At 36.6% G+C, this 24,881-nt stretch overlaps 4 protein-coding genes across 42 annotated transcripts in view; 2 read left to right on the forward strand and 2 right to left on the reverse strand.

Moving 5' to 3' along the window:
• Positions 1 to 24,881, reverse strand: part of LOC127379544 (involucrin-like) — a 77,445-nt gene that overhangs the window by 22,543 nt on the left and 30,021 nt on the right. Inside the window, exons 2-9 of one of the 3 annotated variants that reach the window (XM_051429285.1) lie at positions 11,838 to 11,938; positions 10,808 to 10,922; positions 10,054 to 10,566; positions 9,413 to 9,769; positions 8,869 to 8,974; positions 8,551 to 8,654; positions 8,387 to 8,457; positions 8,179 to 8,304 (exon numbers count right to left, since the gene is read on the reverse strand). In XM_051429285.1, coding sequence (XP_051285245.1) covers positions 8,179 to 8,304; positions 8,387 to 8,457; positions 8,551 to 8,654; positions 8,869 to 8,974; positions 9,413 to 9,769; positions 10,054 to 10,566; positions 10,808 to 10,886 — 1,356 coding nt within the window. In that variant the 5' untranslated portion in view covers positions 10,887 to 10,922; positions 11,838 to 11,938. Of the gene's footprint in view, positions 1 to 7,995; positions 8,092 to 8,178; positions 8,305 to 8,386; positions 8,458 to 8,550; positions 8,655 to 8,868; positions 8,975 to 9,412; positions 9,770 to 10,053; positions 10,567 to 10,777; positions 10,929 to 11,837; positions 11,939 to 24,881 lie in introns of those variants that run through there. The other 2 variants (XM_051429284.1, XM_051429288.1) reach the window with 2 other exon arrangements.
• Positions 15 to 2,803, forward strand: LOC127379562 (piggyBac transposable element-derived protein 2-like). Its single transcript, XM_051429323.1, has 2 exons — positions 15 to 122; positions 744 to 2,803. Exon 2 carries the CDS (start codon positions 1,594 to 1,596, stop codon positions 2,302 to 2,304), a length of 711 nt encoding a protein of 236 aa, XP_051285283.1. The 5' UTR covers positions 15 to 122; positions 744 to 1,593; the 3' UTR covers positions 2,305 to 2,803.
• Positions 4,039 to 24,881, forward strand: part of LOC127379541 (ubiquitin carboxyl-terminal hydrolase 47-like) — a 44,173-nt gene continuing 23,330 nt past the window's right edge. For 6 of the 31 annotated variants that reach the window (XM_051429245.1, XM_051429244.1, XM_051429283.1 and 3 more), the window contains exons 1-7: positions 23,563 to 23,684; positions 23,767 to 23,904; positions 23,992 to 24,087; positions 24,213 to 24,341; positions 24,444 to 24,572; positions 24,693 to 24,724; positions 24,848 to 24,879. In XM_051429245.1, coding sequence (XP_051285205.1) covers positions 23,598 to 23,684; positions 23,767 to 23,904; positions 23,992 to 24,087; positions 24,213 to 24,341; positions 24,444 to 24,572; positions 24,693 to 24,724; positions 24,848 to 24,879 — 643 coding nt within the window. In that variant the 5' untranslated portion in view covers positions 23,563 to 23,597. The other 25 variants (XM_051429251.1, XM_051429247.1, XM_051429262.1 and 22 more) reach the window with 21 other exon arrangements.
• The window catches only part of LOC127379561 (uncharacterized), a 19,604-nt gene continuing 8,481 nt past the window's right edge, over positions 13,759 to 24,881 (reverse strand). For 2 of the 7 annotated variants that reach the window (XM_051429318.1, XM_051429322.1), the window contains one exon: positions 13,759 to 14,509. In XM_051429318.1, coding sequence (XP_051285278.1) covers positions 14,190 to 14,509 — 320 coding nt within the window. In that variant the 3' untranslated portion in view covers positions 13,759 to 14,189. Of the gene's footprint in view, positions 14,637 to 14,722; positions 14,867 to 15,932; positions 15,988 to 16,151; positions 16,253 to 16,388; positions 16,540 to 24,881 lie in introns of those variants that run through there. The other 5 variants (XM_051429315.1, XM_051429320.1, XM_051429316.1 and 2 more) reach the window with 5 other exon arrangements.

A 24,881-nucleotide genomic window follows, 5' to 3' on the forward strand; every position in this document is an offset into this window, starting at 1 on the left:
CAGTCCTTTTTGCTCATGGACATTGACATCCAAACATCACTGTCTGGGGCTCCCGAAGATTGCCTTTTATTCAGAATTTTGGAACATTTTCATCAAATAAAAAATTTAAATCACTATCTGGGGTAAGTAAACTTTAATTTTTTAACATTAAATTCAGTTTTGATTTTATAAGTTTTTTGTAATATGCTAAAATGCATTTGTTGCCATATGGCAACTGTATGCAAATATGGAAATCTCCTGGTGCATTCAACCTAATGGAGTCCCATTGACTTACATAGCATGAAACTACTCTGAGACTATGTTTACAACTTTTGCTTATATTTTAAAGGTAAAAACATTATTAATTTTTTTTATATTTTGTGATTTAAGGTATTTTGTAGGTTATCTGTAACATATTATCCCATTTCCTCCATAAAAGATGCATCCCAGCTACTTCTATGGGAGAGGGAAAGGGAACAGGGAAGAAATAGCTGTTCCGCTAGAGCAGAGTGAGGATGAGCTGGTGGACAGTGATGAAGACAACGAGGTTGATGTAAACCTGGATGAGAGCAGGGGCAGCTCAGAATCAGAATCAGAGTCAGAGTCAGAGTCAGACACAGACACAGACACAGAGCCAGAGCCAGAGCCAGAGGAAGCAGGTAGAAGTACTAGATAGTTCATCCTCAGGAGCATGTGCATGGTTGTGTGAATGTTTGTAGGAGTTGTCAATTGTTGTTATCTAAAATGCAGATTTGTGTTGTTAGTGTCAACAGATGAAGCAGGGAGGGATGACACACTAGAGTTCCATAAGGCGAAAAACCTTAAGTGGCAGAAAAAGAAAAACATTCCACCTGTGCCACAATGGAAAGGCTCCCTCCCGGAGCCATCTGGAGTATCAGAACCAGTGGATTACTTCCGCCACCTTTTCCACAGAGAAATAATGGAAGAAGTTGTCAGGCAAACTAATCTCTATGCATTGCAGCGTGATGTCACCAGACCCCTCAATGTTACTGTTGCAGAAATGGAGCAGTTCATTGGAGTGTGCTTCCACATGTCTATCCATGTCTTGCCAAAAACCAGGTTGTACTGGAACCCACAAACAAGGGTGGAGATGGTTGCAAGCACCATGAGTTTAAATAGATGGGAAAATATCAAGAGACATCTCCACTTTGCTGACAACAACAACCAGGTACCAGGGGGCGATAAGCTGTTCAAAGTGAGACCTCTCCTCAACTTCCTCAATGACAGCTACAGGAGCATACCCATGGATGAAATGCTCTGTGTTGATGAGCAGATGGTGCCGTTCAAGGGGAAGAGCCAACTGAAGCAGTACATACCTATGAAGCCAAAGCGCTGGGGCTACAAGATCAACATGGCATTGTGTACAACTTTGATGTGTACACAGGGTCCATTCAACCCTGTCATGGATTCCCTGACATTGGTGCGAGCGGAAACATTGTGCTGAAGTTGGCCTCAGTTATCCCCACCAACATTTCACACAAGTTGTTTTTTGACAACTGGTTCTGCAGTGTGGACCTGCAGATACTCCTGGAGAAGGAAAAGATCCATAGTGTCGGAACTGTGAGACAGGGCCGTCTTGCAGGCTGCACATTTATGGATGATCGTGCCATGAAAGCAAAAGGACGGGGAACACATGAAGAGAAGATGACCACTCACAATGGTGTGAACCTCTGGGCTGTCAAATGGTTTGACAACCGTCCTGTGACCCTCCTAAGCACATTCGTAGCAGCAAACCCCACCACACAAGTCCTAAGATGGGACAAAAAAAAAAAAGAGGTGGTCCGTGTCTCACGCCCTAATGTAGTAGCAGTCTACAACAAGAGCATGGGGGGAGTGGATCTTTTGGATTCTTTGATCGCCCTCTATCGCACCAAGATCCGGTCCAAGAAATGGTACCACCGCATTGTATTCCACATGCTTGACATGACCCTGGTAGAGGCGTGGCTGCTTCACAGAAGAGACTGCCAGTCCCAGATGCCAGAGATTGCCCATCTCCCACTGTTGGACTTCAAAATCCAAGTGGCCTCATGCTTGTGCATGGAGAACAAGGTGAGCAACAAGAGGAAGGGGAGACCTTCACAAGCTGTTGTTGTGGGGAAAAATAAAAGAGGGCCGCAAAGCTTTGTCCCGCCAGATCCTGTCCGCAGAGACCGCACCGACCACTGGCCCTTGCATGCATCTGAGAAGGGCAGATGCAAAATGCCAGGATGCAAGGGCATTGTGAGAAGCAAGTGCTCCAAGTGTGCAGTTTTCCTTTGCTTCACTGCAGAGAGGAACTGCTTTGTTGACTTTCACAAGGCATGAAGAGAATGAAATGAAATGAAACAGCAAGAAATGACTGAATGAAATGAAATGAATGAATGATGTATTTCAGTGAGACAGGTTCCAGGTTCCGGGTTATTATTACCAGACATTTCAGATAACTGTTGAAATTATATAATGTTATTAATGTATAAATGTTTGTTTAAACATTTCACTAAGTATGAGATGGATTTGTTGAGTCTTGTTTTAAATAAAATGAGTTTTTTGGTAAATAATGTTGATTTTATGGTACTTTCCACGATTGCATATTGTTGCCATAGGGCAACAATTTACCAACGACCCCCCTTTAAACTTTTTTTAAGATTTTTTTTTAATATATCTGTTATTTAGCTCATTTTAAGTAATAAAAACATGCAAAACATTTTTTACCATGTCAGAGTAATATTTCATGCAATAGAGGGTTAATCAACTTAATTTTTAATGCTCTTTATTGAGCAATGTGAAAACCATATGAATAATTAGACAGATATGAATTACTACAGAAGTGCATTGTATTCACCAAAATAAAAAAGGGAAGATATAAAAAAATGTGTATGAAAAGCATCAAAGGCTTTGAAAACATATTTTATCAATCAGCTTCTCTCTATGAGTGATGGGATTGTGTTTGGATCAGGTTTGGTTATTTTACATGAGAGATTTATATATTTTCTCTGTGCTCTTCTCCCTGGTTGGTTGAGCCTCTGGTGATGCCACATACTTCCATGCATCAATCAGGATTCAACAACATTTGAATCAGAATGTATTGATTTGTGAGTGTTCAACTCTTAATAATAATAATAATAATAATAATAATAATACCTAAAGATGTTATTTACTGTTGCCCATTTCTTCATTATTACATATTGTTATAAAGAAATATTCAAGCCATATATACCCTAGCATGTGGTCTCACAACTGTATCCAGTCATTCTGGTCAATTTGAGTGATTTCAGGGGCTAATAATTTTGAATCTACTGTCAATGGTTGTGTTTAAACCACAAGATGGCACCATTGTCTGTGAGACAAATGACTGTGGAGCTTCACAGGTGATTCTCCACCTCCTGCAGCTGGTGATTTTTTTGGGTTTTATTAGAGCTCATGCATTGGCCAGGAATAGAACCCAGGTCAACTGTTTGGGAAGCAGCTATGCTCACCACTATACCACCAATGCCTTGAGAGCACTGTATCCTCCATGACCCCAAGATGTGGTCTCACAACTGTATCCAGTCATTGTGGTCAATTTCAGTGATACATTGTCCAGGTTTCAGTGGGATTAAAGACAGTTTTGTCCATAATATATTTATTCAGAATACAGCTTTTCTATCTATATTTTCAGTGTAAACCAATAGAGTTGTTGCTGTACATACTCACCTCTGTATCTGAGCTATTTTAAGGTATTATTGTACATCTATAATCAGTGGTGCTGCAAAGAATTAAACTGTCTCTTCTCCATATTTACAATGTATCTGATGAAAACTATCTCAGTACATTTACTCTGGTTCTGCATACTATATATTTTTTTTTACAAAAATACAAGCACTGGAAAACAGAAATACATTCAATAAGATGTTCCTTTATTGACCCCTGTAGGAGAAATTCAAATAAACGACAATGCTTTCAAATAAAGTGAAAGTGAAATGACAGCTGAGAGAGAGACAGGATGCTGTGGTTTGTGTCAGTGTTTTCCTCCAGTTAAATTAGATAAAAACAATGTTTTTACCCGGGATTCCCATAGAGGAGCACAAACAGCCTCAGGTTGGTCTGTAGTTTCTGCTTTCTTTTTCAGTCAGTTTCAAGAGTCGTTTCAGTTGAGTTTTTATTGTTTTCAGTGTTCATTATAATATAGGGGGTAAATGTCAGGGGCAAGATTTAAAGAGTTCAGAAAAGAAAGAAAAAAATGGGCTCAGGTGAGTTATATAACAACTTACAGATGCCATAAACAGAGTATTTCGCTATTAGATACCGAAACTGTTGTTGAATTTTAAAATGTCCAACTTTACAACAGAAATAGACATGTTTACAGACTGTACCAAGCTGTAAACATGTTTATTTCATTTGCCAGCCACAGAGGTTGTCAGGTGATTATCCACTAAAGAAAACACACCCATTAATATTATATTTTATTTCTGCCAATAGATCCTCCTGAATGTTACACACTGTCAAAGGTCAACAAAGTCATTTCATTTCCAAAGGACTAGAGAAAGAAAGTTTGAAGTCCAATAACTAATAAGGAAACACAGAAAGTCCCTCATTTGAGATTAAACTTTATAAAACATTGCAGTTGCTGCTGGCAAGATACACAAATAATGACATTTAGCTTTTTAGTACACAGTGATACACTTACTGATAGAGGACTGAAATTAGACTTTTAAGATTAATTTTAAAAATATTTCTATGATGATCAAATAATAGGACCAATCAAACTTATTAGGGGAGTCTTTTTTATTGTCTAAGCTTTATTTTCTGGAGTTACAGAGAAGGCTGACAGCTTTAAAATCATTCTGAAATTGTTACTAAAGAACATAATCTGCACTGTTAGTGGTTGTGTTTAAATCACAAGATGGCACCATTGTCTGTGAGTTTAAAGGTGTGACAAATGACTGTGGAGCTTCAGTGGAAAATGTTTGTTATTATGGCCTGTCAGTAGATATCTGGTGATTAAAGATTTGAGTAAAGCTCATGCATTGGCCTGGAATCAAACCCCGGTCAACTGCATGGGGAGCAGCCATACTCACCACTATACCACCAATGCCTTGAGAGCACTGTATCCTCCATGACCCCAACATGTGGTCTCACAACTGTATCCAGTCATTGTGGTCAATTTCAGTGATACATTGTCCAGGTTTCAGTGAGGTTAAAGACAGTTTTGTCCATAATATATTGATTCAGAATACAGCTTTTCTATCTATATTTTCAGTGTAAACCAATAGAGTTGTTGCTGTACATACTCACCTCTGTATCTGAGCTATTTTAAGGTATTATTGTACATCTATAATCAGTAGTGCTGCAAAAAATTAAACTGTCTCTTCTCCATATTTACAATGTATCTGATGAAAACTATCTCAGTACATTTACTCTGGTTCTGCATATTATATATATTTTTTACAATAATACAAGCACTGGAAAACAGAAATACATTGAATAAGCTGTTTCTTTATTGACCCCCGTAGGAGAAATTCAAATAAACGACAATGCTTTCAATTAAAGTGAAAGTGAAATGACAGCTGAGAGAGAGACAGGATGCTGTGGTTTGTGTCGGTGTTTTCCTCCAGTTAAATCAGATATAAACAAGGTTTTTACCCGGGATTCCCATAGAGGAGCACAAACAGCCTCAGGTTGGTCTGTAGTTTCTGCTTTCTTTTTCAGTCAGTTTCAAGAGTCGTTTCAGTTGAGTTTTTATTGTTTTCAGTGTTCATTATAATATAGGGGGTAAATGTCAGGGGCAAGATTTAAAGAGTTCAGAATATTACAAAACATTTACATAAGTCATAAACAGAGTATTTAGCAGGAACACAATCAGGAAAACTGTGAATGTCCTGACAGGCTGATGGTTGAACTAAAAACTACCAAAGTAAGAAATACAGCCACTCAGACCCATATAACCACATACTACTGCTTATTGAGCTGAGCTAGAGTACTTTGGCTTTTGGTATAAATGCTGAAGCACACATATACATACTCAAGTATACACATACACCGATCAGCCATAACATTATGATCACCTCACCACTTGCATCAGTGAGCCCTGTCTCCGGTTTGCCACTTTTCCTTCCTTGGAGCACTTTTAGGTACTGACCTCTGCAGACCGGAAACATCCCACAAGAGCTGCAGTTTTAGAGATGCTCTGACCCAGTCGTCGAACCATCACAATGTAGCTCCTTGTCAAAGTCACTCAAATCCTCACAATAGAATTAATAGTTTTTACGTTACAGTGTTGACTGATGGGGCTAATTAAAAGGCTGAATAGATTTCCAAAAATTTCACCTGCATTTCTTGTCTATGCAGTTTAGCTGCGCTTATAGCTTAAAAATGGCCTGAAGAAACTCCGGATAGTATTAAAGGAGGTAGCCCTTTCTGTCTCACCCTGCTCTTCATTAACCTGAATGCGTGTCTCGTTCTCCTCGGCAGAGCAATTACTGTCATCATGGTCTCCTGAACTCTTCATCCAGTACAACTTGTTCACACTTTTTCCATCATAAGTAGACCCTTCTTCTTCATCTTCACGGTTAGGCAATTTTTGTTTTTCACAGTCCTCGTCACTGTTCGTGTTTCTGCAATAACTTGTTTCTCTGACTGATGTGTCTTTCTTTACACTTTCTTCATCACCCTCCTCTCCTCTAGCCCAAAGACTGAGTGTATCTTTCTCCTGATCTTTTCTCATCTGTCCCTCATCTTCTTCACTATGTCCCATCAGTGCGTTGTCTTCATCAACAGTATCTCTTTTGCTGACATTTTTGTTTTCAATTTCCTCTCCTTTAAGTTATTCCAGACCAATATCTTCACCCTGTTCTTCTTTCACCTCGTCTGTCAGATCTTCTGAACTGGTTTCAGCAGGTTTCTGACACTCTGTGGATTTGAAGAAGAAATAAAGTAAAATATTCAGTAATCATCTGTATCAGACTCCCCATGGTGCTCTGCTGTTTCAATATTCTCACCAATTTCCATGATCATGTCATGACTTTGTCTAACTGATATATCTGTCTTATCTTTCTATTCTCTTTGTTATTAGCATCCATTTCTCCTAATTGCATATTTTGTTTCATGTTATCTTGTCTAAGATCATCCATTACATGTCTCACAGGACATGTTAGACTCCAAGTGAAGAGAAGAATATATTCAGCAATGCTGTATGAATATTACAATCGTAGCCTAAAAAACGATTTCTTTGTGTATTTTTGTGAGCCTACCTCTGTACATGAGCAGATATACAGTCCTGGATCTGGTGAACAATAACTGATGTTATTATTTGAATAGAACAACAAAAAGGTGATATATTTGGGATATATTGTGATATATCCCAAATCAATGATAAAATTAATTTACAAATACAGACATACTCATAAGTTCCTTTTTCAAACAGCTGTTCAACCTGCAACATTCAACAGAAACAGACCAAACAATGTAAATTAACTTCTGTTTAATGTTTGATATTTCTGTTGGTGTGTTTTAAATGTGTACCATCATAATGTAATAGATTAAGTAACCTTACCTTCCAGACGTTAGTATCATTACACTTATACCAGGTTTCGTCCTCATTGGACAGGATGGTGGCTGTGTAATGTCCACCTGTTAGACTGCCCATGTGGTTCACCATCCCATACAGTTTGTACGTTTGATTCTACGATGAAGAACACAGTCAGGTACATGGAAATATTTGGAAAACATTTAAAGGGAACACCATTGAAACATAAATCACATATAAAACATTCATTATTGTTACCTTTCTCTTTAATTCAAGAGGTACATCCACACAGCAGTCTGATTTGAAATGTGACATCCTCCTGTAGTCAAAGTCAAATCTCTTCAGAAGTACTGTCAAAATTGGAGGATATTTCTCCATCTCACATTCCTAAATAACACAAGAAACATTATCAAACACTAAATCCTTTAATCTCAGTATGGTAAATTAATATACAGTGTTTTTATTGGATCCCAGTATAAACTTTGAACTTCCTACAGTTTTTCAGAACTCACCTTTGTTGCCTCTGTTTCGTTGTTACATTCGTTACAGTGAACTTTGTTGTGTCCATTAAATATTTTTGTCTGGAAAATCCTTTGAAAGCTTCTTTCCTGTAAAAACACAAATGTAATAATAATATTAGAGCAGCATGACCAGATTAAAATACTAAACTAGAGCTCTGAGCTTTGTCTGCTCACCACACTGTAGGTTGTATCGTGGTTATCTTTCAGAGACAGTGGAAGAGTCCAGAATGGATTTGTCTCTTTATTGATGATGTGGCCTTCAGAGCATTTTGTTGTATACATCAGATGTCCTTGTATTTCCTTAAAATAGAAATATCACTTATGACTCAGGAGTCAGATTTCTTCTCCTGTAAATAACATTGTAGATTTGATAAGTACTCACCTTAGAGTCTCGTTGGCTGATCTTATTTAAAATCAACTCCAGGCATTCAGCAGCATCACCTTGCTCATGAACTGCAAAAGAATACATTCAACCATATCTGATATATTAATTTCATCAAAGCATCTTTAATTGACCACTGATATGTGACTTTCTGTCCAATTTACCATTTTTAATCTTCAAAATCCTTGAGATTTTTTCTGTTCCACATGTGCTTTTCTTCAGGCCAGAAAAGATTTGGTTCAGCTCTGTCTTTAATTCTGAATTAAACCTTTAGGGAGAGATTAGTTTTTCAGTGAATAGTTACTGTTTACTGTTTGTCTGCTTATATGTCCACTGATGGAGTTTTGTAAGTCAGCCATATACACCCAATTAAATCATTTTACAATTCAGTGTTTCCTGTTAATATTCTACACAATGTTTTTGTCACATATAAATTCTCCTGGTACTTATATTAACTACAGATGAAAGCAGCTGTTTCAAACCTGTCATGGACTTCTGGAGTCATGAAGAGAACTTGCAGGACACTGTTGAGGTAACATGTGGCTCCCTGGTTATACAGACCATAATGAACTCTCTGTGGCTGAATCACTGAAAGGAAAGAAAAAACACAGTGTAATTACACCATCTCCATTTATTTATTATTAAAGATTATTCAATGGTAGCAAACAGGGTCATAAAAATGAATATTCTGATTTATAGTGGATGGATTGCTGGTGGGTGAAATAGGGTGAAGCGTCTTTCATACAGTGAAATTGTTTGCAGAGTCATCCTGATAAAGCATGTTTTCCTCTGTTCTGTCAAGTTTATAACTAAGTTTTGCATGTGAACATTTCTGATTACTGAAAGAAGCCTCTCTAATCATTAAAGTAAATCATTAAAGAAAGCATTCATACATCAGTACAACGGAGTACGTCTCCGTTCTGGTTGGTCTCAACAGGTATGTGACAGAAAAGTTATATATTCAGCATTGATCTGTCAGCATCAGTATCAGTAAGAATTAAATATTAGACCTCATGTTCTTATTACCTGTTTGTTTCTGCTTCACTGTGTTTGTCTTTTTACTGGAGTGTTTCTGTTCTCCAACATTTACAGGAGCATCATCTACTTTAGTGTCCTTCAACTCTTCAGACTTCTCATTTGTGTTTTCTTCTGTGCTGCTGGAATGTGTACTGTCTTCATTTCTAAACAGGGTTTCTTTATCTCCACTGTTTATCAATTTACTCTGTTTTTCACAGTCCTCATCTGTGCTCATGTGTCTGACATGACTTTTTTCTCTGACTGATGTGTGTCTTTTAAGTTCTTCCAGACCAATATCTCCACCCTGTTCTTCTTTCTCCTCGTCTGTCAGATCTTCTGAACTGGTTTCAGCAGGTTTCTGACACTCTGTGGATTTGAAGAAGAAATAAAGTAAAATATTCAGTAATCATCTGTATCAGAGTCAGTATCAGTAAGAACAAAGTCTTTTCATGAATTACACCCTGAAAAAAGTCTATATGCCAACATACAAACCCAACTAATGTATCCTTGGTAAAAGATACTTTAGTATTGTTTGTGTAGTGTATAATAATGTATCTAAATGTACAAAAGAAATCACATAGAGCCAATGAATAAGGTCATTTTTGTATGTTGCTATAGAAACACAGATTCATGCATGTTCTTCTTATTACCTGTTTGTTTCTGCCTCTCTGTCTTTGTCTCTTCATCCAGATGTTGTTCACTAGAGTGTTTCACCTGTTCTCCAACATTTACAGGAGCATCATCTACTTTAGTTTCCTTCAACTCTTCAGACTTCTCATTTGTGTTTTCTTCTGTGCTGCTGGAATGTGTACTGTCCTCATTTATAAACAGAGTTTCCTGTACTTCTTCATCTTCACTATTTATCAGTTTATTCTGTTTTTCACAGTCCTCGTCCGTGCTCATGTGTCTGTCATTAATTGTTTGTCTGACTGATGTGTCTTTCTTTACACTTTCTGCATCACCCTGCTCTCCTCTAGCCTGAACACTGAGTGCATCTTTCTCCTGATCTTTTCTCATCTCTCCCTCATCTTCTTCACTGATATTTTCTTCTTCCTTCCTGGTGAGTTGTTCTTCACCCAGTTTGTCCACATTACTGGTTTCATGTTGTTCAGCTGCATCGTCTGTCAGACCTTCTGAAGTGGTCACACAGGGCTTCTTAGTAGCTGTGGGTTGAAATGTGTTTATTCAGTAATACATTCAGCTAAAATCTGTTTCAGAAAGGTTGGCATTACTTTGGATGAACATCTTACAGATGTATGTTGTGATGGATGTATAAGGTCAAATTACTCTTATTGAGCAAAAAGCTACTTTATAGAGTTGGTCATCTTTTGCTTTTATTTATGTTAATTTGTTTTTTATAAACATCTGCAACACCTTGTTCAGCCACATCTGCGTCTCTGTTACTTGTTTGTTCCTCCTCTTCTGCCTTTGTGATCTCATCTCGGCATCTTTTCCTGGGGTTAGAATCTTCTTTATCTCCCATCTTTCTTCCAACTTGTTTATGTTTTCATGTGCGATGCTAAAACTGATACAGTGTCTTCATTAGCCTACAAGTATTTTCCTTTCCATCATTTCACACAATGTTGCCAATGATTGTCTCTCAATGTGATTTATTTTATCCTTAATACAGATTTTATGACTCCTCCCTTCTGTTCACTGTCCATTAAAAAAAAAAAGCATCTTGTAATAATGATAAACAATATCTCTTGAGCTTGTTTTCCAGGTAACAACACACCTGACATTCATAGGAGAAATACATCCCCCATAATGCTGCACAGCGAGACTCTGAGTTGGAGGCGGAACTTCAAAGGAAGACAATTGAATACAACGTCATTATAAGATGAGATTTATTTTGTGGATTACTTTATTGTGTTTATTACATTTTCACAAGTTAATTAATGGCAACTACATATATAAACATATCGGTATTCTGTTCTACAATGTAGATAAGGAACTACATAAGATGCTCGTTACCTGTAATGTCACTGATTGGCGGAGTGATATGATATAAGGTAGTGTTCAGTTGTCCGACTGTTGAAGCGGACATTAAAGTGGATCAAGTATCACAGATAGAGTTATCCTCTTGCTTTACCCACGACTCAAAGCTAGTTGTAATACAGTAACTATCAAGGTTGTAGTTAACGCTGCGAGTAACCAGCGTTACTATATTCAGAGAGTAACTAAAACGCCTCACAGTACAAACTTTAAAAGTTACAACATAGTATCATACAATAAACAGTTTAGAAGTGAAACCCTCCGTTAATCTCTATCCAGATGCAAACTGAAAGCAACCTCATGCGCCTGTACCACAGCAACATCAATCGACATAATCACATGGAAATACAAGATTATAAAATATGACTCCTTTTACTCTGAGCCTGTCTATGAGGTTGTATTGCGGTGAAAGCCAACGTTAGAGATATATAGTGCTTACCTGGACTGCACCATCGGGTAATGAAAGCAGTAAACTGTGTAACACTGTCTTACTTTCGTTTGTTTCACTGTCCGCTGTCAGCCTTCTCCTCTAGCCCGAAACTACAGAAAATAAAGCTCAGACAGTAAAAGAGACTCCGCCAATAAGTTTGATTAATCCTATTATTTGATCACCAGCAACTCTCCATCAAGGAGATAATGAAAAGATTATAATTAAACTTTAAAGACGATAGTTGTTTATCCTATTAATCAACTTTGTTTCTAATTTTTTTAATGCCATTTATTAAGCAAGTGAAAACCATATGAATAATTAGGAGACTGAGTCAAGTACCTGTCCAGTTGTTTGATTATTGAGGGCTAAATTTCCAATTCAATAACACTAAATACAGATATATATATAAATTACAACAGAAGTGCATTGTATTCACAAAATAAAAAAGAGAACATATAAAAAATGTGTATGAAAAACATTAAAGATGCTGAAGACATATTTTATCAATCAGCTTCTCTCTATGAGTGATGGGATTGTGTTTGGATCAGGTTTGGTTATTTTACATGAGAGATTTACATATTTTCTCTGTGCTCTTCTCCCTGGTTGGTTGAGCCTCGGGTGATGCCACATACTTCCATGCATCAATCAGGATTCAGCAACATTTGAATCAGAATTTATTGACAGATGTTTGACCTGTTTTGTGTCTGTAAGTCAGATCAAACCACACAGCCCTGATTGAGCAGATTAGTTTATGAGTGTTCAACTCTCAATAATACCTAAAGATGTTATTTACTGTTGTTCATTTTATCATTATTACATATTGTTATGAATAAACATTCAAGCCATATTTCACGGGCTTTAAAACATTTTTGAAAGTGTTAGTAAATAATATAATCTACTGTCAATGGTTGTGTTTAAACACAAGATGGCACCATTGTATGTGAGTTGGAAGGTGTGACAAATGACTGTGGAGCTTCAGCACAGCTTCTCCACCTCCTACAGCTGGTGAATTTTTATGGTTTCATTATAGCATGTATTGGCCTGGAATCAAACCCAGATCAACTGCTTGGGAAGCAGCTATTCTCAGCACTATACCACCAATGCCTTGAGAGCACTGTAACCTCCATGACACCAAGATGTGTTCTCACAACTGTATCCAGTCATTGTTGTCAATTTCAGTGATACATAGTCCAGGTTTCAGTGAGGTTAAAGACAGTTTAGTCCATAATATATTTATTCAGAATACAGCTTTTCTATCTATATTTTCAGTGTAAACCAATAGAGTTGTTGCTGTACATACTGACCTCTGTATCTGAGCTATTTTAAGGTATTATTGTACATCTATATTCAGTGGTGCTGCAAAGAATTAAACCGTCTCTTCTCCATATTTACAATGTATCTGATGAAAACTATCTTAATACATTTAGTCTGGTTCTGCATAATTTATAGCAACTATTTCCATTTTCTGCTGTTATACTTCTACTTTAATACATTTAAGACAGAAATATACATTTCACTCCATTGACAGCTATGTTTATAAAATATGATGCATTGTTATAGATTAAACTACCCATAAAGCAGTTAAAATGACCTCCAACTCACAACATCTTAATAGTATTTACATTTGTGTGATGTATCTGTAATTAATGATCCATTCTGCATGAATACTTTTACTTTTCATGAAGTACATTTTGCTGTTAATACTTTTACACATTTTGAGTGCAGGACTTTTACTTGATTTCTACTTGTACACAAGTTAATTATCTGAATACTGATTCCATCACTATAATTTTATTGTTCTCATTGTTATCAGTGTGAATTCAACACTATATCACAATTAATGTGACAATGACATGCTGAAGTTAGACGGACTTACAGCGTGTTTTATAAGTGCTGCTAAAATAGAAATAATTTACTCAAACTTATAATGTATATTTATTTATCTTTATTTCACAGGAAAAGCAACAATGGTTTAATTCATGTTAGGAAAACAAATGATTAGTTAAAAAAAAACACAAAAACAAACCCATAATGATAAAACAATGAAATGTGAAGTTAACCGATTGAATAAAGACATTAGATCAAGATGACAACAAGCTTTAACAATGAGAGAACAGTGAAGAAGCAACATCCAGCAAAATGATACAAAAATAGAATAAACAGTGAGTTTGAAGTAGAAATGGTCTTACTTAATGCTTCAATTGTGGAGAGAAAGAGCTAATTCTCATGTTGTGATGATATTGTTCCAAATTCAAAGTACAAGTTCAAAAGAGATCTTTAGTGTGATTTAAAACTGGTGTGGAGTTCATTTATGATCGGCTTAATTAAGAAAAAGGAGATCACAGTGTTAAATCAACAGCATTATTTCCTCTGCCACACAGGTATAGAGGTCTGTCTAGGTGCTACCCCAGTGGAGCACAGACCGTATGGGTTTCGGCACACTCCAGTAAGCTTCAGGCACACAAAACAGAACTTCACCTTACAGCGGCGACAGATGATGGTTTTACAGTATTTTCTGTTATGCTCCAGCAGCAAACCACAGGTGGGACAGGCACGGATGGAGGGACAGCCAGTGACCTCCTTCACCTTCTTAAAGACAATGACTGGAGAGTTTCTCAGTGTTTCTAGTTGCTGATTAATGCAGCCATCGTTTTCACAGCGGTCTGAACGTGGAGCCGGACCTTTCCATTCCTTCAAACACTGCCAGCAGAATCTATAAGACCTTTGTTTGTTAGCTGTGCACACTGAGCATTCAATACTCAGATCACTGGGATCAGTTCTCACCACAGAGGACTTGCAACCAGGACACTGTGAAGTGAAGTTATAAGAAAAACATAATGAGATGGGGTTTATTTCAGAGAACAGTTATTAAATAGTGTAATATTGATACTTACAAGTTTCAAGTCATGAGCATTGCTGAACATCTTCTGTTCAAAGTGCTTCTTTTCTTCAGGGCTTAGAAGAGCCATTTTACAAACCTCCTCAAAGGGCCACTCAACATCACAGCGAGGTTGACCACACACAAATCTGCACTCACCCTTAGATATTAAAGAGAAAATCAAAGAAAAAGAGTGAATACAATTCTTCAGCCTGCTACTGCTGATATGGTTCACTGCTATTCACTGGTGGCTTCTAGAGCAGAGGATCCCAACCTTTTTCCTTAATGGACCCCTTTTCTGTCATTTAGTAAACTGATTGTCCCTGCTTAAGTGAAATATTTTATGGATATTTTATATTAAAAACTGTGCAATTAAACTCAAATAGTGACTGAGAAGTTTGTGTAAAAGAAGTGATTTGAAGGAATTTTGAGCAGATTATGTCCTGTTTAGGGAACTTTTGATACAGTTCTCTGTCTGTATTGTGTGTTTTTATTACAATTTTTATCAATCATAAAAACTTTATAGGCTTTCTGACAAATTCATTGTTCTCTTGTCTATGATACTTTGCCATTTACTAGACAATTTACTTAACATTTACATTTCTTTACAGAAGTGAACCTTCTGTTTATATAAAGTTTTCTTACACCCGGCGATCCCCTATGAAGCTCTGAAGACCCCTAGTGGTGGTCCGGACCCGCATGTTGGGAACCACTGTCCTACGGTGCCTTTTCAGTGGAGAAAACAACATGAAGTGCCCTCTATGGTGCTAATCCTAACCCAGACTAAGCTGTTTCACCATAAATGCTTCACAACTTTTTGCGCACTGGTTTTTATTTTTTTTTTATTTGTGCCCCTTAAACAGTCAGAAAGTCCACAACACAATAAACCAACATCAGAAAAAAAAGTTTTTCATGTAATTAAACTCAGTTTTACTGCTAATTAAACTGGTTGCTTTAAGTTATAACATGTATAAATACAATCAAAACTTTTTATTAATATACAAGCTCAAAATAAACACAAAAATACCTCACATCTACTTTGTGAGGCAGGTGCGTAGGAGTGGGACAGTATCAAAAAGGTACAAAAGACAAATTCCTGCACGCTGTCTTACTTGCAAAACATTTATTTACAAAATGTCAGTCCTAGAACTTCATCAGGTAAAAGGGTACATGATACTGAGAAGCCATCTTAAAAGAGGGGGTGGCTACAATCATTCATTCCTCACCTGCACCAGGAAGGCATTAATGATATCAGTTTTCATTTAGCAGTTCACAAATCACCTGTGGGGTTAGAAAACCATAGCACCAACAACATAGCCACCATAAATAAACAAAAACCTTTATAGATAATATAATTTACTATACAAGCTGCCACTATGCACATTGTCAGTGAAGTTTAGTCACTTATACAGATTTTATATTGCATTATGATGTAAACAGCCTACCTTGTCCAACAACCTGCGACACCAGTCAGTGAGAGACATCGGAGTGACAGCATGACCACAGGACATCTTTGCTCTCAGAGACTTGTAGCCAATACACAGAACTGTGAGGCACACATAAACAAGGAGAGCTATAATACTTAAAAGTAGCAGGTAAAAACATAGATAGCAGAAGCAAATGTTTGCTTGGTGATCATATGACATTCATAAGACAAGATAATGTGACATTTGACTACTTACAGTCTAAATCATCCTCTCCATTGATAAATGTAAGTGTTTTGTCTTGAGGGTCGTAACACTTCTCCCGTTCAGTTGTCATGTTGCTGCTCATCTTGACTAAATGTAAAATGTAGGCTACTTACTCAAATAAAACAACAGGTTTATGGGGCGGGGATTTCCAAGGAGTCATGTGATTTAGTTTGTGACGGAGGTAAAAAAAAGAAAACATCTGATATCACATAGCCTATTTATCTACCAACCGTTTCACTTTCTGAACAGACAGATCTGAAGAACTCACTGAACAAGCTCCAAAATGTGTATCCAAGTCAACGTTCATCTACCTTTTGGAAATGAAAAGATCATGGAGCTGTGCAACACTAAAGATCAGCTGAAAAACATCACTGGACGGCAATTTAAAGAGAAAATTAAAGAGCGGTGGATAAGTAAGTGTACTCTTTCGTTTACATCCTTAAGGAGATTGTTTCTGTCCCAGTTGTCTGTTTGGACACCTGTAGTTTAAATTAAAAACTGTGTGTGTGAGTAGGCTAATGGGATTTTGCACTCTTTTGAGTTCTTCAAGTTTTGTGATTCTACAGTGTTAAGACTTCTGGGTACATTTCTATCAAATTTGGTTCAACCTTTACCCAGGCAAGGCGCCAGGATATTAATTTTGGATGGGCCTTTCAAGTATTTAAAACAGAAAGAACAGGTGTTGTGGGGGCTAGCACTTCTTGTTCATGACACGTTTTCAATGTTGTTATGTAGGCCTACCCATGAATGTTTTAATGAAATGTTTAATGAAAGTTATAATTTATTACAACCGGCACAGGCATACTGCTGAAATCGAAAATGAAAAAGAAAAAGGGCAGGATTTTTTTTTAGCTATAACTTCCTTCTTTAACATTGTTTTCTAGGTTCTTGGTCTCTTTGCAGCTATGATATTAACTGATAAATACATTCACAGCTTGAAACTGACTAGCCTACATGATAGTAATATAATAATTATTGCTTGGAAATGGAATCTTAGTCTTCATTCTGTATTTGAATGTTAATTTTAAATTATAAAGATTAAAGTTAAGACAAAACAGCCTATGTTCTAGGATTGTGCAGTACAAGTGGGCGGACCCAGGTTTGTCCACAACACTGTGCCTGCCTTTAACCCTCAGTTGTTTCAATGTGACTTTAGAGAGTCTAATGCTGCTTCTTTTTAACCCTTTGTCAGTCTTGTAACTGTTAGTGTTACTGTTAACCTTTTAGTTCAGCCATCTTTTCATCTAACAAAATCAAAACCAAACTTAAAAATGTAGCCTAGGTTACTGTGTAAGATACTAAACATTTTATAACTATTTATTTCTGCTTTAAGATGAAGACTTTCGGATGGTCTTCAACTCCAAGCTGGTGGAGGAAGAGGCCACTCTGGAATCCACTGGGATCGAGCACATGTCCACAGTTCATACAGTGCTGAAAGTGTCCGGAGGCACATCTGATGAAGAATAAACCCCACAGGGTCTCAAGAAAACCATGAACCATGCATGAACAAATCAATATATCCTCAATCCTTTTTTATGTAATGTTTTAGGGAATCTACATGTATAGTTTAACATTGAATCATGAATAAGTGCAAATTAATTTTACTCTTGGATGGACAGAACTCTGGACTCACTTTGATTCATTGCTGAGTGTCCTTTTTCTTTATATTTCTACTACAAGCTACTGTGTTGTCATTTCTACTACAAGCTACTGTGTTGTCAAGCCAACATCAAATCTTCTGTTAAGAATATGGATACGATGCCACAAATCTGTATTCTGTTTCTTTTATGTAAATGTATCATCTTCATATAAACTTTTATAAATTCTACTTGTCTCACTTGGCGTCTTCATATTGTTCCTCACAGCTAATAATGAAACTTTAATGATAACAAAAAATGTGACAATGGGTGAAAAATAGTGAGCATATGCAAAATGAAGCTAAAGCAATGCAATTTAAAAGTAAGGATTAAAGAACAACAAGAGACTATCAGGGAGGCACAGGCTTCAGTCACACAGAGACACTGAGTCACTTAACAGCTGATAAAAGTGAAATCAATAGAAAGAGTGGGCAGTATAAGGGCATTGATTAAACTTATTTATCTTCTCAAAACAGGCAACACAGATTCAGAGATAGAGAGAGAATAAATCTGCATAAAACTAAAATTTATATAATTAATAAACAGTATACATACCTAGGCCTCACTGTCACTTCTTCTGTAAAGCTCACAGCTTATTACAGTGTAAGAAAGGTCCTATTCAAATTAAACCCCCAATAAAGATTTGGCTTAAAATTTTCCAAAGCAATACTGAACCAGTCCTTTTATATGGAAGTGAAGTTTGGTGAATATTAATTAAACAAGAGTAGAGAGTACAACCTGAGAAACATACTGAGAGTCCAAAGAAACTGTCCAAACCCCAGCTGCAAAGCAGAGCTTGGACAATTCTCCCTCATAAGTAAAATGAAATAAAGAACAATCAAATATTTGAACCACTTGATAGAGTCAGATTCATTCACACCCACACAGAGCATACTGAGAGCAACAGATACATAGAATGAAACAAATGAGGGAATTACACTAATATGCAAAAGTGATGCTATGGAAATAATTTCCACTCACAAGTAAAACAAGTAGACAAAGATAATAAGATATTTCAAGCACTGGAAAACAGAAATGCAATGAATAAATAAACCTACAATGCTTTCAATTAAAGTGAAAGTGAAATTACAGCTGAGAGAGAGACAGGATCACGTGGTTTGTGTCGGTGTTTTCCTACAGTTATATCAGGTATAAACAATGTTTTTCCCCGGGATTCCCATAGAGGAGCACAAACAGCCTCAGGTTGGTCTGTAGTTTCACTTTTTGTCTAAGAGACAATCAGAGTATTGTTATTTTTTCTTTTTATTTAGTTTTCCATTCAGTTTAGTTTCAGTCAGTTTCAGTTTTTTTTTTTTTAATTGTTTTCAGTGTTCATTATAATATAGGGGGTAAATGTCAGGGGCAAGATTTAAAGAGTTCATATTATTACTTTGTGAAGAAAATTGACTCAGGTGAGTTATAAAACAACTTACATATGTCATAAACAGAGTATTTAGCTATTAGATACCGAAAGTGTTTGTGTACCAGGCTGTAAACATGTTTATTTCTGCTGTAAAGTTGAGCATCTTCTGGAGATCACTCACTACTGCCGCCAGCCCCAAGAGGCTGGAAGAGGAACTGCAGCTTTTGTTATCTCTGTTTTTAGGTGATTACCCACTAAAGAAAACACACCCATGAATATTATAATATTATATAACATTTCTGCCAATATATCCTCCTAAATGTTACACAAAGGTCAACGAAGTCATGTGATTTTCTGTAGACAAGAGAAAGAAAGTTTAAACTGCAGTACTAATAAGGAAACAGAAAGTCCCTCGTTTGAGATATTTAGATATGTATTTAGAAATAATGACATTTAGCCTTTCAGTACACAGTGATACGCTTACTGATAGAGGACTGAAATTAAAGCAGAAAAGAATACAATGGAAAACTAAAGAAACCCCCTATAATAGACTTTTAAGATCAATTTAAAAATTGTTTTGAAGATGATCAAATCAGAGGATCAATCAAACTTATTGGCGGAGCCTCTTTTATTGTCTGAGCTTTATTTTCTGTAGTAGGAGAAGGCTGACAGCGGACAGTGAAACAAACGAAAGTAAGACAGTGTTACACAGCTTACTGCTTTCATTACCCGATGGTGCAGTCCAGGTAAGCACTATATATCTCTAACGTTGGCTTTCACCGCAATACAACCTCATAGACAGGCTCGGAGTAAAAGGAGTCATATTTTATAATCTTGTATTTCCATGTGAATATGTTGATTGATGTTGCTGTGGTACAGGCGCATGAGGTTGCTTTCAGTTTGCATCTGGATAGAGATTAACGGAGGGTTTCACTTCTAAACTGTTTATTGTATGATACTATGTTGTAACTTTTAAAGTTTGTACTGTGAGGCGTTTTAGTTACTCTCTGAATATTGTAACGCTGGTTACTCGCAGCGTTAACTACAACCTTGATAGTTACTGTATTACAACTAGCTTTGGGTCGTGGGTAAAGCAAGAGGACAACTCTATCTGTGATACTTGATCCACTTTAATGTCCGCTTCAACAGTCGGACAACTGAACACTACCTTACATCATATCACTCCGCCAATCAGTGACATTACAGGTAACGAGCACCTTATGTAGTTCCTTATCTACATTGTAGAACAGAATACCGATATGTTTATATATGTAGTTGCCATTAATTAACTTACGAGAATTCAATAAACACAATAAAGTAATCCACAAAATAAATCTTTACAAAACAAATCTCATCTTATAATGACGTTGTATTCAATTGTCTTCCTTTGAAGTTCCGCCTCTAACTTAGAGTCTCGCTGTGCAGCATTATGGGGGATGTATTTTTCCTATGAATGTCAGGTTTGTTGTTACCTGGAAAACAAGATATTGTTTATCATTATTACAAGATGCTTTTTTTTTTTTAATGGACAGTGAACAGAAGGGAGGAGTCATAAAATTCGTATTGAGGATAAAATAAATAATATTGAGAGACAATCATTGACAACATTGTGTGAAATGATAAAAATATGTGTAGGCTAATGAAGGCACTGTATCCGTTTTAGCATCGCACATGAAAACATAAACAAGTTGGAAGAAAGATGGGAGATGAAGAAGATTCTAACCCCAGGAAAAGATGCCGAGATGAGATCACAAAGGCAGACGAGGAGGAACAAACAGGTAACAGAGACGCAGATGTGGCTGAACAAGGTGTTGCAGATGTTTATAAAACAAAATTAACATAAATAGAAGCAAAAGATGACCAACTCTATAAAGTAGCTTTTTGCTCAATAAGAGTAATTTGACCTTATACATCCATCACAACATACATCTGTAAGATGTTCATCCAAAGTAATGCCAACCTTTCTGAAACAGATTTTAACTGAATGTATTACTGAATAAACACATTTCAACCCACAGCTGCTAAGAAGCCCTGTGTGACCACTTCAGAAGGTCTGACAGACGATGCAGCTGAACGACATGAAACCAGTAACGTGGACAAACTGGGTGAAGAACAACTCACCAGGAAGGAAGAAGAAAGTATCAGTGAAGAAGATGAGGGAGAGATGAGAAAAGATCAGGAGAGAGATACACTCAGTCTTCAGGCTAAGAAGAGGAGGGTGAGACAGAAAGTGTAAATGAAGACACATCAGTCAGAGAAACAATTAATGACAGAAACATCAACACTGGTGTCAAATGTGCAACACTGAGCAAAGTAAAAACTGGAGATAAAGAAGTACAGGAAACTCTGTTCATGAATGAAGACAGTACACGTTCCAGCAGCACAGAAGAAAACACAAATGACAAGTCTGAAGAGTTGAAGGAAACTAAAGTAGATGATGCTCCTGTAAATGTTGAAGAACAGGTGAAACACTCCAGTGACCAACATCTGGATAAAGAGACAAAGACAGAGAAGCAGAAACAAACAGGTAATAAGAAGAACATGCATGAATCTGTGTTTCTATGGCAACATACAAAAATGACCTCTTTCATTGGCTCTATGTGATTTCTTTTGTACATTTAGATACATAATTATACACTACACAAACAATACTAAAGTATCTTTTTACAAGGATATATTAGTTGGGTGTGTATGTTGACATATAGACTTTTTTCAGGGTGTAATTCATGAAAAGACTTTGTTCTTACTGATACTGACTCTGAAACAGATGATTACTGAATATTTTACTTTATTTCTACTTCAAATCCACAGAGTGTCAGAAACCTGCTGAAACCAATTCAGAAGATCTGACAGACAAGGTGAAAGAAGAACAGGGTGAAGATATTGGTCTGGAAGAACAGAAAGGAGAGGAACTGGAAAACGAAAATGTCAGCAAAGAGACACTGATGATGAAGAAAACACACAGATTGGACATAGTGAAGAAGATGATGGACAGATGGGAAAGATCAGGAGAAAGATACACTCAGTCTTCAGGCTGGAGGAGAGGAGGGTGATGAAGAAAGTGTAAAGAAAGACACATCAGTCAGAGAAACAAGTTATTACAGAAACACAAACAGTGACGAGGACTGTGAAAAACAAAAATTGCTAAACAGTGAAGATGAAGAAGTACAGGAAAATCTAAAAGCATAGATGATGCTCCTGTAAATGTTGGAAAACAGAAACGCTCCAGTAAAAGACAAACACAGTGAAGCAGAAACAAAGAGGTAATAAGAACATCTGGCCTAATATTTAATTCTTACTGATACTGATGCTGACAGATCAATGCTGAATATATAACCTTTCTGTCACATACCTGTTGAGACCAACCAGAACGGAGACGTACTCCGTTGTACTGATGTATGAATGCTTTCTTTAACGATTTACTTTAATGATTAGAGAGGCTGCTTTCAGTAATCAGAAATGTTTACATGCAAAACTTAGTTATAAACTTGACAGAACAGAGGAAAACATGCTTTATCAGGATGACTCTGCAAACAGTTTCACTGTATGAAAGACACTTCACCCTATTTCACCCACCAGCAATCCATCCACTATAAATCAGAATATTCATTTTTATGACCCTGTTTGCTACCAACTAAATAATCTTTAATGATAAATAAATGGAGATGGTGTAATTACACTGTGTTTTTTCTTTCCTTTCAGCAATTCAGCCACAGAGAGTTCATTATGGTCTGTATAACCAGGGAGCCACATGTTACCTCAACAGTGTTCTGCAAGTTCTCTTCATGACTCCAGAGGTCCATGACAGGTTTGAAACAGCTGCTTTCATCTGTAGTTAATATAAGTACCAGGAGAATTTATATGTGACAAAAACATTGTGTAGAATATTAACAGGAAATACTGAATGATAAAATGATTTAATTGGGTGTATATGGCTGACTTACAAAACTTCATCAGTGAACATATAAGCAGACAAACAGTAAACAGTAACTATTCACTGAAAAACTAATCTCTCCCTAAAGGTTTCATTCAGAATTAGAGACAGAGCTGAACAGAGTCTTTGCTGGCCTGAAGAAAAGAACATGTGGAACAGAAAATATCACAAGGATTTTGAAGATTAAAATGGTAAATTGGACAGAAAGTCACATATCAGTGGTCAATTAAAGATGCTTTGATGATTAATATATCAGATACGGTTTAATGCATCCTTTTGCAGTTTATGAGCAAGGTGATGCTGCTGAATGCCTGGAGTTGATTTTAAATAAGATCAGCCAACAAGACTCTAAGGTGAGTACTTATAAAATCTACAATGTTATTTACAGGAGAAGAAATCTGACTGCTGAGTCATAAGTGATATTTCTATTTTAAGGAAATACAAGGACATCTGATGTATACAACAAAATGCTCTGAAGGCCACATCATCAATAAAGAGACAAGTTTATTCTGGACTCTTCCACTGTCTCTTCCACTGTCTCTGAAAGATAACCATGATACAACCTACAGTGTGGTGAGCAGACAAAGCTCAGAGCTCTAGTTTAGTATTTTAATCTGGTCATGCTGCTCTAATATTATTATTACATTTGTGTTTTTACAGGAAAGAAGCTTTGAAAGGATTTTCCAGACAAAAATATTTAATGGAGACAACAAAGTTCACTGCAACGAATGTAACTACAAAACAGAGGCAACAAAGGTGAGTTCTGAAAAACTGTAGGAAGTTCAAAGTTTATACTGGGATCCAATAAAAACACTGTATATTAATTTAGAATACTGAGATTAAAGGATTTAGTGTTTGATAATGTTTCTTGTGTTATTTAGGAATGTGAGATGGAGAAATATCCTCCAATTTTGACAGTACTTCTGAAGAGATTTGACTTTGACTACAGGAGGATGTCACATTTCAAATCAGACTGCTGTGTGGATGTACCTCTTGAATTAAAGAGAAAGGTAACAATAATGAATGTTTTATATGTGATTTATGTTTCAGTGGTGTTCCCTTTAAATGTTTTCCAAATATTTCCATGTACCCGACTGTGTTCTTCATCGTAGAATCAAACGTACAAACTGTATGGGATGGTGAAACACATGGGCAGTCTAACAGGTGGACATTACACAGCCACCATCCTGTCCGATGAGGATGAAACCTGGTATGAGTGTAGTGATACTTACGTCAGGAAGGTAAGGTTACTTCATCCATTCCATTATGATGGCACACATTTAAAACACACCAACAGAAATATCAAACATTGAACAGAAGTTCATTTACATTGTTTGGTCTGTTTCTGTTGAATGTTGCAGGTTGAACAGCTGTTTGAAAAAGAAACTTACAAGTATGTTTGTATTTGTAAATTCATTTTATCATTGATTTGAGATATATCACAATATCTCTCCACTGTATATTATCACCTTATTGTTGTTCTATTCAAATAATAACATCAGTTATTGTTCACCAGATCCAGGACTGTATATCTGCTCATGTACAGAGGT

The sequence above is a fragment of the Dicentrarchus labrax genome, unplaced genomic scaffold (assembly GCF_905237075.1).
Source record: "Dicentrarchus labrax unplaced genomic scaffold, dlabrax2021, whole genome shotgun sequence".
Taxonomy (NCBI): Eukaryota; Metazoa; Chordata; class Actinopteri; family Moronidae; genus Dicentrarchus; species Dicentrarchus labrax.